The sequence below is a fragment of the Heterodontus francisci genome, chromosome 38 (assembly GCF_036365525.1).
Source record: "Heterodontus francisci isolate sHetFra1 chromosome 38, sHetFra1.hap1, whole genome shotgun sequence".
Lineage (NCBI taxonomy): Eukaryota > Metazoa > Chordata > Chondrichthyes > Heterodontiformes > Heterodontidae > Heterodontus > Heterodontus francisci.
Window position 1 is genome coordinate 17128627 of NC_090408.1, and position 17331 is coordinate 17145957.

The 17331-nt window shown below is 42.6% G+C and overlaps 1 protein-coding gene across 9 annotated transcripts in view; it reads left to right on the forward strand.

Annotated features, from left to right (window-relative positions):
• Positions 1-17331, forward strand: part of sema4ba (sema domain, immunoglobulin domain (Ig), transmembrane domain (TM) and short cytoplasmic domain, (semaphorin) 4Ba) — a 448919-nt gene that overhangs the window by 316641 nt on the left and 114947 nt on the right. For all 9 annotated transcript variants that reach the window (XM_068017745.1, XM_068017746.1, XM_068017747.1 and 6 more), the window contains one exon: positions 15980-16330. In XM_068017745.1, coding sequence (XP_067873846.1) covers positions 16213-16330 — 118 coding nt within the window. In that variant the 5' untranslated portion in view covers positions 15980-16212. The remainder of the gene's footprint in view (positions 1-15979; positions 16331-17331) is intronic.

A 17331-nucleotide genomic window follows, 5' to 3' on the forward strand; every position in this document is an offset into this window, starting at 1 on the left:
AGGGAGGTTATGCAATAGTTATACAGGGCATTGGTGAGACCACATCTGGAGTTGTGTGTACAGTAATGGTCTCCTTATCTAAGGAAGAATGTAAATGCATTGGAAGCAGTTCAGAGAAGGTTTACTAGACTAATACCTGGATTGGGCGGGTTGTCTTATGAGGAAAGGTTGGACAGGCTAGTCTTGCATCCACTGAAGTTTAGAAGAGTAAGAGGCGACTTGATTGAAACATATAGCATCCTGAAAGGCCTTGACAGGGTGGATGTGGAAAGGATGTTTCTTCTTGTGGGAGAATCTAGAACTAGGGGTCACTGTTTAAAAATAAGGGGTCGCCCATTTAAGACAGAATTGAGGAGAAATGATTTCACTCAGAGGGTTGTGGGTCTTTGGAATTGTCTTCCTCAAAAGGCAGTGAAAACAAAGTCTTTGAATATTTTTAAGGCAGAGGTAGACAGATTTTTGATAAGTTTAGGGGGTGAAAGGTTATTGGGGATAGGCGGGAATGTGGAGTTGAGGTTACAATCAGATCAGCCATGATCTTGTTGAATGGCAGAACTGGCTCGAGGGGCCAAGTGTCCTACTCCTGCTCGTAATTCGTATGTTCGTATGTAAGTTATCCTATCAAATTCTCTCAGAAGTTTGAATAGCTTTATTAGATCTCATCTTAACTTCCTTCATTCCAGGGAACAGAACCCCATCTTCTCGAGTCTCTCATCATAATTGAATTCTCACATCCCTGGTATCGTTTTAGTGAATCACATTCTATCTCCACAGCCTTGACATCTTTCCGAAAGTAAGGCTTCCTAAATAGGTCCTGGTCTGTTTCCTGTGGTTGATCGGGAATAATGCTTTAAAATACTTCAATTAACATCATAGGAGCCAGTCAGGGAGCCACAATTGGACTTACTGAAACTGCATGAATTCTACTGCAGCTGTTTTATAGAGCTTTAGAGTGGAATAGCAGACTCTTTTATAGAGCTTTAGAGTGGAATAGCAGACTCTTTTATAGAGCTTTAGAGTGGAATAGCAGACTCTTCCATAGTGCATTGCGCTGGAATGTGATGATATCATATCTATCACTGTGTGATGTAACACAGGACATGCTTCTCCATATACTGAATCCAGCTTCTCTGTGATATCATGCTCAAACTACCATGGGGGGACATGCATGTTTTTGCCCTGCAGGTGAGTCGCGGTACATTTTCAGGACTGGATACTGGCAGTTGCAAAATGGCATTGGGTCCCAAAAATATAGCAGCTGGGAGTAAAAGAAAATAAACTTGTTCATGGACAGAGATTAGATGCTGTATGGTGGAAGGCACTGATTTTGATGGCCCTGTTAATTCCAGTATAACCAAGATAGAATATAGAAAATAGGAGCAGGAGTAGGCCATTCGGCCCCTCGAACCTGCTCTGCCATTCAACTAGATCACGGCTGATCTTCTACCTCAATGCCATTTTTCCGCACTATCCCAATATCCCTTGATATTTTTAGTGTCTTGAAATCTATCGATCTATGTCTTAAACATACTCAGTGTCTTTTGTTCTCCTAAATGATAAGCGAGTGAGTGACCACTGGCTTTGCTTCTCTGTAAGTCAAGCTAAGCGAAAGTGGGTTATACTGTGGTGTTTGTGTAGGTGGAATGGGCATGTGATTTGAAGCTGCAACGGTGGAGGTTTAACATCACAGACATTTCAAGCAGTGCCTAAAGTGTTAGGGCAGGGTGTCCAAGCTCAGCTTCATGGACGATGGAGCTTCCAGAGACCCTTACAAACCTTTACATCCCACTTCCTGTTCATTTCTGTGCTTCTCAAGCAGCTGGTACTGAAGATTCTAGTGTTGGGAATTAGGATTTATCAACATTTAGTCAGCATTAAAACAGCCCTTTCTGAACCTCCCCAAAGGTCAAACAGGACAAACTAGTGAATAAAAAATAGAAGCAGAAACAGGACTGAGTTGCTTGGGCTTCTTGGATTGTATTGTGAGGGCTCGAGGTTTGCATATCACATTCCGATTTTAGATTGAATACCCCCAGCGTTAAGGATTACATTAGAACCTTGGTTAGAGCACACTGCACACAGTTCCAGTCTCCATACTATAAAACAGATATAGAGACACTGGAGAAGATGCAAAATAGATTTAAAAGCTTGATACCAGAACTGAGAGGTTATAACTATCAGGAAGGACTGAACAGGCTGGGACTCTTTCCTCTAGCAAAGAGAAGGCTGAGGTGTGTCTTGATGGAGGTCTTTAAGATTATGAAAGGGTTTGATAGGGTAGACAAAACTAGGTTTTTTTCTGCCTGTAGGGGAGACCAAAACTAAGCACTGTAAATATAAGATATTCACTATTAAATCCAATAGGAAATTGAGGAGGAACTTATTTACCCAGAGTGCATTGGAATGGAGAACTCACTATCACAACAGCAACAACTTGGGCGGCACAGTGGTTAGCACCGCAGCCTCACAGCTCCAACGACCCGGGTTCGATTCCGGGTACTGCCTGTGTGGAGTTTGCAAGTTCTCCCTGTGTCTGCATGGGTTTTCTCCGGGTGCTCCTGTTTCCTCCCACAGCCAAAAGACTTGCAGGTTGGTAGGTAAATTGGCCATTATAAATTGCCCCTAGTATAGGTAGGTGGTAGGGAAATATAGGGACAGGTGGGGATGTGGTAGGAATATGGGATTAGTATAAAATGTGTGGTTGATGGTCGGCACAGACTCGGTGGGCCGAAGGGCCTGTTTCAGTGCTGTATCTCTAAACTAAACTTGGGTTTGCTTGGTGCCGTTAACGTAATAAAACATCACAAGACACTTTACAGGGGTATTATAAAGCAAAATTTGGCACTGAGCCACAGAAGGTGATGTTTGGGCAGATGACCAAAAGTTTGGTCTAAAGAGGTAGGTTTAAGGAGCATCTTAAAGGAGAAAAGAGAGGTTCAGAGGGGGAATTTAGAGAGTGAGATTTCAGGAGGGAACCCAAGGAATAGCTGAAGCAAATAGCACAGGTGCATTTACAGGGCAGCTAGATAAACACAAGTAGGAGTAAGGGATAGAAGGACGTGCTGCTAGGATTAAATGAAGAGAGGTGAGAGAAGCAACAACACCAGCATGGATCAGTTGGGCTGAATGGTCAGTTTCTGTGCTGTAAATCCTATGTAACTATGTATGTAATTCTATGAAGGGAGAAATGAAAGTATTTTTGTTTTGCCAGATGCTCTTTAATTGGCACCATAATTATGAGGGATGGTAAAGAAGTTTTTATTATTCGTCCGTGGAATGTGGGTGTCACTGGCAAGGCTGGCATTTGTTGCCCTTGGCAACTGAGTGGCTTGCTAGGCCATTTTAGAAGGCAATTAAGAAGCAACCACATTCCTCTAGATCTGGAGTCACATGTAGACCACACCAGGTCAGGATGGCAGATTTCCTCCCTTAAAGGATATTCGTGAATTAAGTGGGTTTTTAATACAATTGATGATTGTTTCACAATACCATTACTGAGACTAGCTTTCAATTCCAGATTTTTATTAATTAATTGAATTTAAATTCTACCTGCAGCATGGTGGGATTTGAACCTGTGTCTCGAGGGCCTCTGTTTCAGTGATGTTACCACTACACTACCATCTCCCCTCATTATTTTGTACTTGCTGGTTATGGAATCTACTGATTTGACATATTTTAGTACTTAAGCTGGAATAGAGCTAAGTACTCAAAGGCTTTACTGAATGACTCTGGAACCAATTTGATTTCAAATACCTCTGAACAACTAACATTAAGTCCATGACCTAAACGGCAGAATGAAACAGTGTTGCAGGACTATTTTGGGGCTAATCAAAATACACGCTCTTTAAATAGAGAGCTGCAGTCTGAGCACATGCTGAATGATGGATAAGTAATACACTGTATGCACATTTTACAAGTCAATAGGTCGTCTCTGTCAGCATGACGTTTTTAACTTGGTGTTGAATCAATGAAATGATTGAGATAGATACATTAAAGCAGCCAGTTATATTTTTAATTTGGTTTTAATTGTAATGGAAACCACTTGTCCTGTGCATGGCGACATCTCTTAATTGATGTTTCAGTCAACTTGAAAATGGTCCAGGTTTTTTTAATGCTGCTCTCACTGAAACTGTCACAGGTATTTGAGGAGGTTAGTTGCCCAATGCTCCACCTGTGCCAAAATACACAGGGACATCGTCACAGGAATATTGTTTCCTTGACATTTTAACCTATTTATCATTTCTATTCATTATCTTTTGTTCCACAACTCCCATGACTTCTTATAATAACACACCCTGCTTGAGTTGGCAAGATATGATGAGCCACACATTTACGTCGGATATAGTTGAAGCTTGGCCAACAGGAGTGGTGGTTCAAAGAGTCTTTCTGCACTCCCTCAAAGTTGAGAGTCCTTCAAAGTCCAGGTGATTCTCCATTTATCTTTTTAATTGGCAGGGACTTAAATCGACCATCCTTTGCTCTTTTGTTGATACCTGCTGAATATGCCTTTCTGCCAAGAAATTGTTAGTTTCTATTATTGTTTCCGGTTTTTCTGCCCTCCTGTCTTGTCCCCGTGCTGGGTATATGGCTCTGGTGGTACTCAAGTGGACATTCTTTCTGTGGGAACCTAGACAATGAGTGGTGACAGGCTATTTGACTGTTTGACTGCGGACATCATCACAGTCAAGGCCAGTCTTGTCCACACAGACACACAAAATATCCAGCAGAACTCACTGGATAGTGATCAGAAGCAGAATTCTGATTTATTCACTCAAGAAGCTCTATACCTGGTCTACTCAATCTCTCCTCATAGGACAATTCCCTCATCCCAGGATTCAATCTAGTGAACTTTCATTGCATTCCCTCTAAGACAAGTATATTTTTCCTTAGGTAAGGAGACCAAAACTTGACACAGTAACATGACAGTCTGTGGCGATGCTAATTTTCTTCGGCAGTCCCTCGGGATCGAGGATGACTTGCTTCCACTCCAGTTTGATGGGTTCTGAGATGGCTGATAAGTTGAATGCGTGATATGCAAACTTTGCCACATGAGGGACAGGTAGTGCTTGAAGGGACAGGTTGATGAGGAGTTTGGAGGTTTGTGCACTCCCTCCGAGCGGAGCTGCTTTTGGGTGATTAGTGCCCCAATGCTAGGCAGGTTGGCTTGGGAGAGGACGCAGCTGTTGGACCACCTTTCTTGCCACCGGATTTGGAGAATCTTGCGGAGGCACCTCTGGTGGTATTTCTCCAGTGCTTTGAGGTGCTGCTGTAGGTTGTCCAAGTCTCCAAAGCACATAGGAGCACAGGGATCACTGCTGCCCAGTAAACCATGATCTTAGTCTCGGGTTTGAGATCCTGATGCTCAAATACTCGCTTCCTCAGTCAGCGGAGGGCTGAGCTGGCACATTGGAGTCGATGATGAACTATGTCTGCCTTCACCGAGAGGAGGTTCCCAAGATAAGGAAAATGATCCACACTTTCCAGGATCTCGCCATTGATCTTGATTCACAGGGGGAAGTGTTGTGCTGTGGGAGCTGGTTGGAAGAGGACCTTCGTTTTCCAAGTGTATAGTGAAAGACCCATTTTCTCATATGCGTTGGAGAAGGAGTTGACAATGATCTGGAGCTCAGTTTCAGAGTAAGCGCACATGCGTCATCTGCAAACTGAAGCTCGATGACTGAGGTTGGAAATCCTAATAGGGATGAAAAGTAAAAGTCATGGGAAATGGGTCTATCGATACATGAATGGGACCTGAATATTTCCATCTTATTTTATTGTTTAATCAACTATGCTAAATGACTGTAGTCCTTGGAGAATTAATGTATCTACACAAAGCAGTCTGAAACGTTGATCTTTCTGAGACTGGACTGGAAAATAGAACATCTTGACAGAGTTATTTTTGTAATTTGACAGTCAGACAACACCAACCATATAGAATCATAGAATAGTTACAGCACAGAAGGAGGCCATTCGGCCTGTCGTGTCTGTGCCGGCTCTCTGCAAGAGCAGCTCGGCTAATCCCAGTCCCCCAACTTTTCCCCTTAGCCCTGGAAATTTTTCTGTTCAATTCCCTTTTGAATCTGCCTCCACCACACTCGTAGGCAATGCATTCCAGATCGGAATCACTCGCTGCGTAAAAAAGTTTTTCCTCATGCCAGTTTTGGTTTTTTTGCCAGTCACCTTAAATCGGTGACTTTTGCCAACACTTCTGTCAATGGGAAGAGTTTCTCCCTATCTGATTTTGAACACGTGTATCAAATCTCCTCTCAACCTTCTTTTCTCTAAGGAGAGCAGTCCCAACCTCTCCAATCTATCCAGTCTAAATGTATGCAGGCCATGTGGTGGAACGACCCCTCATCAACAGTCAAGTAGCCATGGAACAGAGGCAGCTGTTGTTTAAGGAACTGAAATAACAGAAAACTTGAGCTAAAAAAAAACGATATTTGTTCATGGTGATCTAGTGTGTACAGTCGCTATATGTTTATGGTGACTGAATATATGTAGTACAATACCTGTGTACACTGGATGGTACAAGACGCGATTGCTATACTGGCTGGATTAGATCATGTTTGCAAATTGTGATTTGAGTCGTCAAATAATATCATCTAATTTCAGGAGTTTACACTTTGCTCTTTCAGTAAGCCAAAAACACAATCAAGCCCAAGGCCTGAAATGATTTTACCATGTGATTTTGAGTATGCTGAGGCTTTAAATAGATGTCTTTTTTTAAGATCTTTGTTCTTGATAGAATTGCGTAATATCTGTAGAAAGCAAGCAAACCTATTAGTCACAAGCTGTGCATCACACCTGTTAAGAACTTTAAAGAAGATGATGTGTAAGTGAGGTGTTGTTGTCTGAAGCCAGATTGCTGGCTATCACTTTCATTTGGGCTATCATGTGTACAAGCAGAGCTATATATCAGGGACCGAATCTGTTGGCAGAGGTTTTCTTGGAGGTTGCATCTTATTTTACCATTTTTGAGGCAATCACCAAGCTACTAGTCCATTTCTATATGTAATATTGTAATAAGCTGAAAGGCACAAGCACAGTCCAGTGCCCAGTGAAGTACTCTGTTTTCAGGCACTTTCACATAAATGCACAGTCTCTATCTGGATTCTTATCTGTGACAAGATGCTGCTAACCATCTTTTAAAGGAAAAAGTAAGAGAAATGTTTTTTAAGTTGTGGGACTTGGCCTTGTATGAGCCAAATGATAAACTACTTTGATGCCAAGTGGACTGATGGCACATGTTTAGCTTAGTCATGTTTATGGGTATGTGTCGTTTCCAACAAAGCAGTTGGTCGTGGTAAGTGGTTATTTTTCAGACTGGAGGAAGGTATACAGTAGTATGGCTCACGGTCGGTATTAGGGCCATTGCTGTTTTTGATATATATTAATGACTTGGGTTTACATGGCATAATTTAAAAGTTTGCAGGTGACAGAACTCTGAAATATAGTAAACAGTGAGGAGGATGGTAACAGACTTCAGGAGTTCATACAAGAGCAAAATATTGTGGATGCTGGAAATCTCAAATAAAGACAGAAAATGCTCCAAACGCTCAACAGGTTGGACAGCATCTGTGGAGAGAGAAACAGAGTGAATGTTTCAGGTCTGTGTCCTTTTATCAGGAGTTCTGATCGACCTGAAATGTTAATGCTGTTTCTCTCTCCACCGATGCTGCCAGAGCAGGAGGTGAAATGGGACAGACACATGGGAGATGCAATTTAATGCATTTAAGTGTAAAGATACATTTGGAAGGAAGAATGAGGAGAGACAATTTCAAAAGTGGGTGTAGGAACAGAGAGAGTTGGGTGGGATTCATTTCCACAGATCTTTGAAGGCGCTGGGAAAAGTTACTAAGATTGTTGTAAATGTTGAATTGCCCCATTTTTGTAGATAATGGCTCAGTGGCAAATGAGAAAATCTTAATTTACTAACCAGTAGTTGAAAACCTCTGTAGCGGAGGTCAGATATCAGGGAGAATGTCTCCAAATTGTTATGATTCAAGCTACTGCAGGTACTTTTTCTCATACCCAATGCGAAACGATGCTTCCATAGATAAGCACTTCCTCTCCTTTAATACAAATGTGGTTTTATGCACAAAGTAATCTGGATTGTAATGTGACCTGGGTGAGCTATGTACTCGCTTACTGGAAAATGTATGGGATATCAACACACATCTCAGTTTCTGCTACTATGGACAAGTAACACTCTGAAAGGTCAGGCTAAATAATACAAATCAAGTTTATGAAGAAGCAAGATTAAAGAAAACAACTGATCTGACTAGTTTACAACACACCATTTAACCTGCAGTATCTTTTTCAAAACAACAGAACTCTTGACACTTCTGCTATTCTCTCTGGTAATTTCAGTTTGCACCTTTGATGAGACACTTTTACTTGACAAACTTCTACTACTGGCGGGAGGGTGTGATTACAGCATGGCAAGTTTATGAAGGCAATTTCTGATTTAAATGTAGACAGAAATTTTATCATGGAAAAAGTTGATCAGAAGTATGCACCAGCAGAAGATACTTCTTTAAATAAAGTATTGGTAATAATATCAAATCAAATATTACATAAGAATAAGAACAAACGTTTTTATTTGTTCATTCATGGATGTGGCTGTCGCTGGCTAGGCCAGCATTTATTGCCCATCCTAGTTGCCTTTGAGAAGGTGGTGGTGAGCTGTCTTTTTGAACTGCTGCAGTCCGTGTCGTGACATTGTTCCCACAGTGCTGTTAGGGAGGGAGTTCCAGAACTTCGACATAACGATGATGAAGGAACCACAATATAGTTCCAAGTCAGGATGGTGTGTAACTTGGAGGGGAACTTGCAGGTGGTGCTGTTACCATGCATCTGCTGTCCTTGTCCTTTGAGGTGGTAGAGGTCACGGATTTGGGAGGTGATGTCGAAGGAGCCTTGGCTAGTTGCTGCTTTACATCTTGTGGATGGCACACACCGCTGCCACTGTGTGTCGGTGCTGAAGGGAGTGAATGATTAAGGTGATGAATGGGGTTCCGATCAAGCAGGTTACTTTGTCCTGGAAGGTGTTGAACTTCTTCAGCGTTATTGGAGCTGCACTCATCCAGTCAAGTGGAGAATATTCCATCACACTCCTGACTTGTGCCTTGTGGAAAAGCTTTCTGGAGTCAGAAGGTAATTCACTTGTTGTAGAATACCTAGCCTCAGACCTGCTCTTATAGCCATAGAGTTTATAAGGCTGGTCCAGTTAAGTTTCTGGTCAATAGTGACCTGCAGGATGTTGATGGTGGGGGATTCAATGATGATATTGCCATTGAATGTTAATAGGAGGTGATTAGATTCTCTCCTGTTGGACATGGTCATTGCCTAGCGCTCGTGTGGCATGAATATTACTTGCCATTATCAGCCTGAAGGTTGTCCAGGTCTTGTTGTACACGGGCAGGAACTGCCTTATTATCTGAGAATGTAAAACTTTGAAATAGCAAATGAATTACATCTGCATGCTCTGGTGTAATTATCCCCTGCACTTTAACCTGACCTCATCTGAAGGCTCTGCTTAGGGTTGACTCCATGTATTGAATGCCACAGGAGATAAACCTGTTTGCCTGCGCGTGTGCTAAACAGGACAGATCTCTCACCTGTGACAGAGGCAACTAGTGAACTGAAAAAGAAAAACTGGAAATCTGAAACCAGAACAGGAAAAACTTTAAATCCTAAAGGGAAAAGACAGTTTGTGACACCTTGGGTGTGTACACTTGATCAGAATAAGTTCTGATGGAATGGCACACACCTGGAACATAGCAGCTTGTCTATTCTGTTTGCGAATTCGGATTGATCTGCTGTGCATTTCCAGCATTTTCTGTTGTTACAGAGCCAGTGTGTACCTGAAAGACTGAACTTCGTCATTATTCCTCAGAGGGTTTAGCAGGAGAACCAAAGCTGCGAACCAGTAGTAAAAGCAGAGTCTGATCTGGTCCCTGTCAGTTTGGGTCTGGTATGTTGTAGAATAGAAAAGGTCATATAGAATCATGCAGCACAGAAGAAGGCCATTTGGCTCATAGTCCCTGTGCCAGCTCCTCCTATCCAATTAGCCCCAATTCCCTCCTCTTCCCCATTGTTGGCAAATGTTTCCTTTTCAAGTATTTATCCAGTTCCCTTTTTAAGGTTACAGTTGAGTCTGCTTCCACCGCCCTTTCAGGCAGTGCATTCCAGATCAACACATTGACAAAATCTCAACTCTAAACTCTGTCTGATTAAAGCAAACCAAGCTCGGTTAACTTTGTTTCATTTGACAGTGTAGCACACCTACCTGCACATTACGTACAGGCTTTATAATCAAATGTTGCTACTATTTTCTGGACTAGTGCTGCAAAGGTTAAGCAAGTTTTACTCATTATCTCAGGGTGCAGTCAGTCTGTTTAAGCACGTCAGGTTTTTTTTTTAATGCTGATTTGGACTGACTCATTTCTTAGAACTGTCAATCACTTAACCAGCACTGTTTAGAAATGAGATTGTGTCATAGTAAAGTCACAGAGCTTGTGCTTCCAATTTCATTTCATGCCTTACACTCAACAGACTGTTCAGGTAATGTCGCAGTTCCCTGTGCTTTTCAATAGCAGGTGAGGTAACCAGAGGGGAGCTTCCGTGATCCAATGCTAGGTGGAGAGCGTTCCTCACAGGAGGGACCATATCTTGGGAGATATGGCCCACAGCGCTCCTCATTAGGAAAACCGGATCGTGGAATCACCCCTTGTGAGTTCTCCTAAGAACCAAGGTCTAAGTATTACAGATGTGATTAAGATAGCTCAGAGACAGTAAGTTGCTGATAGAATTCATCCTACTCTATGGTAGTGGTGACTAGCTGTGCAAATGTTGATGTTCAAGTTAATACCCATACAAGTTCTTATTTTTTTCAAATTTCTATTTCATGCTGTCGTATTTATTTCGACAGGCTGTCTATAGTCATTGAGAGAGGGTAATTATTGTGTGAATGATGCGAGCAGGAAACAGTGGTAAAATCGATTGCTTTAGATGGAGCTACAGGAGAGGTTTTTCACAAGTGCTGAGAAATGAATTTGTGTCAATGAGGTAGAAAGGAGGTGAGGGAGCAGCACATTGGACATGTGGATAGGAGATATGTGAGGAGGGTTTGTTCGGTTACGGCTGTAGATTAAAGCCAGTATTTTACTCAATTTACCGATTTTAGTGAGTGAATATGAGCATAATGCAGTGAATGCAGAATAATGCGGTGAATGCAGCATAATGCAATGTGTGCAGCATAATGCAGTGAATGCAGCATAATGCAGTGAATGCAGCATAATGCAATGTGTGCAGCATAATGCAGTGAATGCAGAATAATGCAACGTGTTCATCATAATGCAGTGAATGCAGCATAATGCAATGTGTGCAGCATAATGCAGTGAATGCAGAATAATGCAATGTGTGCAGCATAATGCAGTGTGTGAAGAATAATGCAGTGTGCAGCATAATGCGGTGAGTGAAGAATAATGCAGTGAATGCAGCATAATGCAGTGAATGCAGCATAATGCAATGTGTGCAGCATAATGCAGTGAATGCAGAATAATGCAACGTGTTCATAATGCAGTGAATGCAGCATAATGCAGTGAATGCAGCATAATGCAATGTGTGCAGCATAATGCAGTGAATGCAGAATAATGCAATGTGTGCAGCATAATGCAGTGTGTGAAGAATAATGCAGTGTGCAGCATAATGCGGTGAGTGAAGAATAATGCAGTGAATGCAGCATAATGCAGTGAATGCAGCATAATGCAATGTGTGCAGCATAATGCAGTGAATGCAGAATAATGCAATGTGTGCAGCATAATGCAGTGTGTGAAGAATAATGCAGTGAGTGCAGCATAATGCAGTGAATGCAGCATAATGCAATGTGTGCAGCATAATGCAGTGAATGCAGAATAATGCAATGTGTGCAGCATAATGCGGCGAATGCAGCATAATGCAGTGTGTGAAGAATAATGCAGTGTGTGCAGCATAATGCGGTGAGTGAAGAATAATGCAGTGAGTGCAGCATAATGCGGCGAATGCAGCATAATGCAGTGAATGCAGCATAATGCAATGTGTGCAGCATAATGCAGTGAATGCAGCATAATGCAATGTGTGCAGCATAATGCAGTGAATGCAGCATAATGCAGTGTGTGAAGCATAATGCAGTGAATGCAGCATAATGCGGTGAATGCAGCATAATGCGGTGAATGCAGCATAATGCGGTGAATGCAGCAAAATGCAGTGAATGCAGCATAATGCAGTGTGTGAAGCATAATGCAGTGAATGCAGCATAATGCAGTGTGTGAAGCATAATGCAGTGAATGCAGCATAATGCGGTGAATGCAGCATAATGCGGTGAATGCAGCAAAATGCAGTGAATGCAGCATAATGCAGTGTGTGAAGCATAATGCAGTGAATGCAGCATAATGCAGTGTGTGAAGCATAATGCAGTGAATGCAGCATAATGCGGTGAATGCAGCATAACGCAGTTTGGGTAGCTTAATGCAATGTTTATATAAAAGTGAATAATCATATCTGTCTGTGCGTGTATGTATTGCTTGGTTGATTATGTGGATCAATTATAGTAGATAGCTGGACCACTCAAAGCTTTTTGAACATCGATAGGTGTTATTTCTTGGTTATTTTAACACACCAGTTACGTATTTATAGTAAATTCCTGCATGTACTGTTTTAAAGTCATAGAATTATACAGTACAGAAACAGGCCATTCGACCCACCATGTCCGTGCTGGCCACCAAGCACCTATCTATTCTAATCCCATTTTCCAGCACTTGGCCTGTAGCCTTGTATGCTATGGTGTTTCAGGTGCTCATCTAAATACTTCTTAAATGTTGTGAGGGTTCCTGCCTCTACCATCCCTTCAGGCAGTGTGTTCCAGATTCCAAGCACCCTCTGGGTGAAAACATTTTTCCTCAAATCCCCTCTAAACCTCCTGCCCCTTACCTTAAATCTATGCCCCCTGGTTATTGACACCTCCACTAAGGGAAAAAGTTTCTTCTTATCTATTCCCCTCATAATTTTGTAGACCTCAATCATATCTCCCCTCAGCCTTCTCTGCTCTAAGGAAAATAACCCTAGCCTTTCCAGTCTTTCTTCATAGCTGAAATGCTCTAGCCCAGGCAACATCCTGGTGAATCTCCTCTGCACCCTCTCCAGTGCAATCACATCCTTCCTATAATGTGGTGCCCAGAACTGTACACAGAACTCCAGCTGTGGCCTAACTAGCGTTTTATACAGCTTTTGACAGATTTCAGTTCATTTAAAAATAAATAGCACATGGACTACATTAAACCAAGGGAAAAAATGCACCTTCAGCAACATAAAGCCGGTTTAATCCAGCTTATTATAATGAACCATTCTATTCAATTATAGACTCTAATGTTGATAAATTATTTTGGGAAATCTTATTTAAGAATCATTGAAACCAGGATAAATGCAGATAAGGAAAATCATTCAGTAACCAGAAAGACCTTAGCATCTCCTAGTTACAGAATTTTTTTTTTGTTCCTGAGACGTGCCCGGCGTTGGCAAGACCAGCATTTGTTGCCCATCCCTAATGGCCCTTGAGAAGGTGGTTGTGAGCTGCCTGCTTGAACCACTGCAGTCCATGTGTTGTAGGTACACCAACAGTGTTGTTAAAGAGGGAGTTTCAGGATTTTGACCAGCGACAGTGAAGGAATGGCGATATAGTTCCAAGTCAGGATGATGAGTGACTTGGAGGGGAACTTGCAGGTGGTGGTGTTCCCATATGCTGTACCTATTGCCCTTGTCCTTCTAGGTGGTAGAGGTTATGGGTTTGGAGGGTGCTGTCAAAGGAGCCTTTGTGAGTCGCTGCAGTGCATCTTGTAGATGGTACGTACTGCTGCCGCTGTGTATTGGTGGTGGAGGGAGTGAATGTTGAAGTGGTGGATGGGGTGCCGATCAAGCGGGCTGCTTTGTCCTGGATGGTGTCGAGCTTCTTGAGTCTTGTTGGAGCTGCACCCATCCAGGCAACTTGGAGTATTCTGTCACACTCCTGATTTGTGCCTTGTAGATGGTGGACAGGCTTTGGGGAGTCAGGAGGTGAGTTACCCGCCACAGAATTCCCAGCCTCTGACCTGCTCTTTCAGCCATAGTATTTATGTGGCTGGTCCAGTTCAGTTTCTGGTCAATGGTAACCCCCAGGATATTGATAGTGGGGGATTCAGCCATCGTAATGGTGTTAAACATCAAGGGCAGATAGTTGGATTCTCTCTTGATGGAGATGGCCATTGCCTGGCACTTGAGTGGCATGAATGTTACTTGCCACTGATCAGCCCAGGCCTGAATGTTGTCCAGGTCTTGCTGCATGTAGGCAAAGACTGGTTTTCATCTCTACAACTATGCTGAAGCCCATTCTATATGTTTATCTTTCTTAATTCTTAAAATCTATATTTGTTTTTTCACTTATTCCTATTATCCTTACCTGGTAACTTGATTTTATCCTGAGTTGCAAGATTTTTCTGGTTTTCCTGGATGTCAGTGATGTTTAACTCCCCAATTTGTCAGAAGTGCAATTTAATGGGGTTTAAAATCAGAGGAACTCAAATTCATCTTTATTTAACTTACTGAATGCCCCGCATGGCTTTAAACTAATATATTTAATATATCTGTAAGACCTACGTTCTAATAAATCTCCCCAGAAACTGCATGTTTCCAGGCCTGCTGCTATCAAATAAATTATGCACCATGGTAAGCAACAGGTTTGAACTGTTGGATCCCTCATTCAGTGAGGTAAGAGGAGCAGTTAGGCTGCAGTCGTCTTGCACAGGCCTGTCTAACAGGCCCTCATCAATTGGGAGTTGTATGCAGTATTGGCAGCCAGGCTGCACTGCACTGGAGTTGCATGGATGCGGGTTTCAGCAGCAGATGAGCTGAGGCAGAGGCAGAGACGGGCGATGTTACAGAGGTGGAAGAAGGTGGTCTTGGTGATGGAGTGAATATGGGATTGGAAGCTCTTCGGGCGTCAGATAAGGCACCAAAGTTGTGAACAGTCTTGTTCAGCCTCAGACAGTGGCCAAGGGAGAGGAATAATGTCTGCAGCTAGGAAACTGTGTTTGTGGCAGGAACTGAAGACAGTGCTTTGGTCTTCTCAATGAGTGGCGCAGTGGTTAGCACTGCAGCCTCACAGCTCCTGTGACCCGGGTTCAATTCTGGGTACTGCCTGTGCAGAGTTTGCAAGTTCTCCCTGTGACCATGTGGGTTTTCGCTGGGTGCTCCTGTTTCCTCCCACAGCCAAAGACTTGCAGGTTGATAGGTAAATTGGCCATTATAAATTGCCTCTAGTGTAGGTAGGTGGTAGGAGAATTGTGGGGATGTGGTAGGGAATATGGGATTAATGTAGGATTAGTATAAATGGGTGGTTGATGGTCAGCACAGACTCGGTGGGCCAAAGGGCCTGTTTCAGTGCTGTATCTCTAAATAAATAAAATAAATATTCAGTTGGAGGAAATTTCTGCTCATCCAGTACTGGAAGTCAGACAAGTTATGTGACAGAACAGCAGTAGTGGGGGTGTCGAGAGAGGTGGTGCTGAGGCAGAACTGGGTGGCATTAGTGTACATGTGAAACCCAACATTTTGTTTTTGGATGATGTCGCCGAGGGGCAAAGGATAGATCCTTGGGGAACACCAGAGGTAACTGTGCTGGAGAAGAAAGAGAAACCATTGAAGGTGATTCTGTGGATAGGATGGATAGGAATGGAACCAGGTGAGGACAGTCCCACCCAGCTGGACAGCGAGGGAGAGGCATTGGAGAGGATGGTGTGGTGATGATTTTGATATAAGAGAATGGACACTGTTTAAATGTGGTTGTAGTTTGTGAGCTGTTTGAGGAACGTTCGTACAGTTTGTGCCTTGACATTCAATTATGTTACTTTTGTAGTAATTGATTCAATTCTAACTTTTCCTTTGCTCACTCTTCCTGTTGCAGGTTCCGCTTCGGGAAATAGGAAACCTGTTTGGCTCTGGTTTGACTTGTGGAAACTGGTTTGGGAAATCGCGATCGTCTGTTGCAAGCAGCATTTGTCCCAGCCCTCTGAAAGCTCAGCTGAGCTGTTCCAGACTGCGTAGCTTACCTGTGGATTACAAAGTGATTCCAGGCCTTTGAGGACACGAAGCCAGGGGCAACCGAGCATTAAGGTCCACTGCCTGTCCATAGCCACCATGAACCTGGGCTTTCTGAGTTACCTGTTGCTGACAGCAAGTACTTTATATACAATTGGATTTACTCAGCTCATTTCCAAGGAGGATGATGTCATTCCAAGAATTGTCTTTAATTACAGTAAGTGTGCCTGCTGCAGACAATGAAGAGTGATATATGAAGTGACGTATAGATAACCACTGTGTAAGAGGATCAGAAACTAATGCCATGTTCGCTCAGTAGGTCATTTGGCTTCCGAACTTCCCCCTATCAGTTCTATTCATCTGCTTTATTTATATTTGCTACTGCTCCTTATTTGACATGAGAATTAATAAGAATGGAAGGAAATGAGGAGGAATTTATTCTTCTCCCTGACAGCAGGGGTTAATTTACAAAGCTTATACCCAGAGAATCGTTAACTGCTCTTTTATCCCCTCGTTCTCCACAAACTCAGTCCGGACTTACGTTAGTGAATGAAAAATGGACATTGGTCAGCTTGCTTTTCTGATTGTATTTTCAGCCAGAACTCATTATGACAAACTAGTGTGGAACAGCAGAGTGGGCTTGGTCAGACAGTTGGGATTTGGCTTCCTGCACTGATTCTAATAGTGAATCGGTTGGAGGTCGGTGACACCCAGCCTTTTTGTCATGAATTTTCGCGGTACAGTTGCCCTGCAAAACAAATTAACATTAATATCGGCAAATATGTTACGTTACAGGACTGCTTACTGTTTTCACAATCAAGTAGAACACCTTGGTCCATTAGGATGATGGTTCTTTGCGAGTTTGATACATTTATAGAACAAACTACTTTTCTGGACAATTCTGTGTTTTAAATCCATAACTGTTCAGAGTCAGATTAAAGCTGATGATTGGAAGCTAAATTCCAGTATTACTTAGCTTGGATTTTTTTAAGAAATAAAGCGATGGAAATTCATTTTGGACTACAGCCCAAAACTGGAACTATCGGATCGGCCTCCCGTTACACTCCCCATCGAACAGTCAGTTCTGTTAACTTCACTAGAACCGAACATTAGGTGTGGTGGATAACAGGCGGCCATGTGATACCGCCCATTTAGTGGTGTGGTTATATCGCAGGCAACTCCAGGTTTCAGCTTTTGCACATCATTGCTACTGAGTAA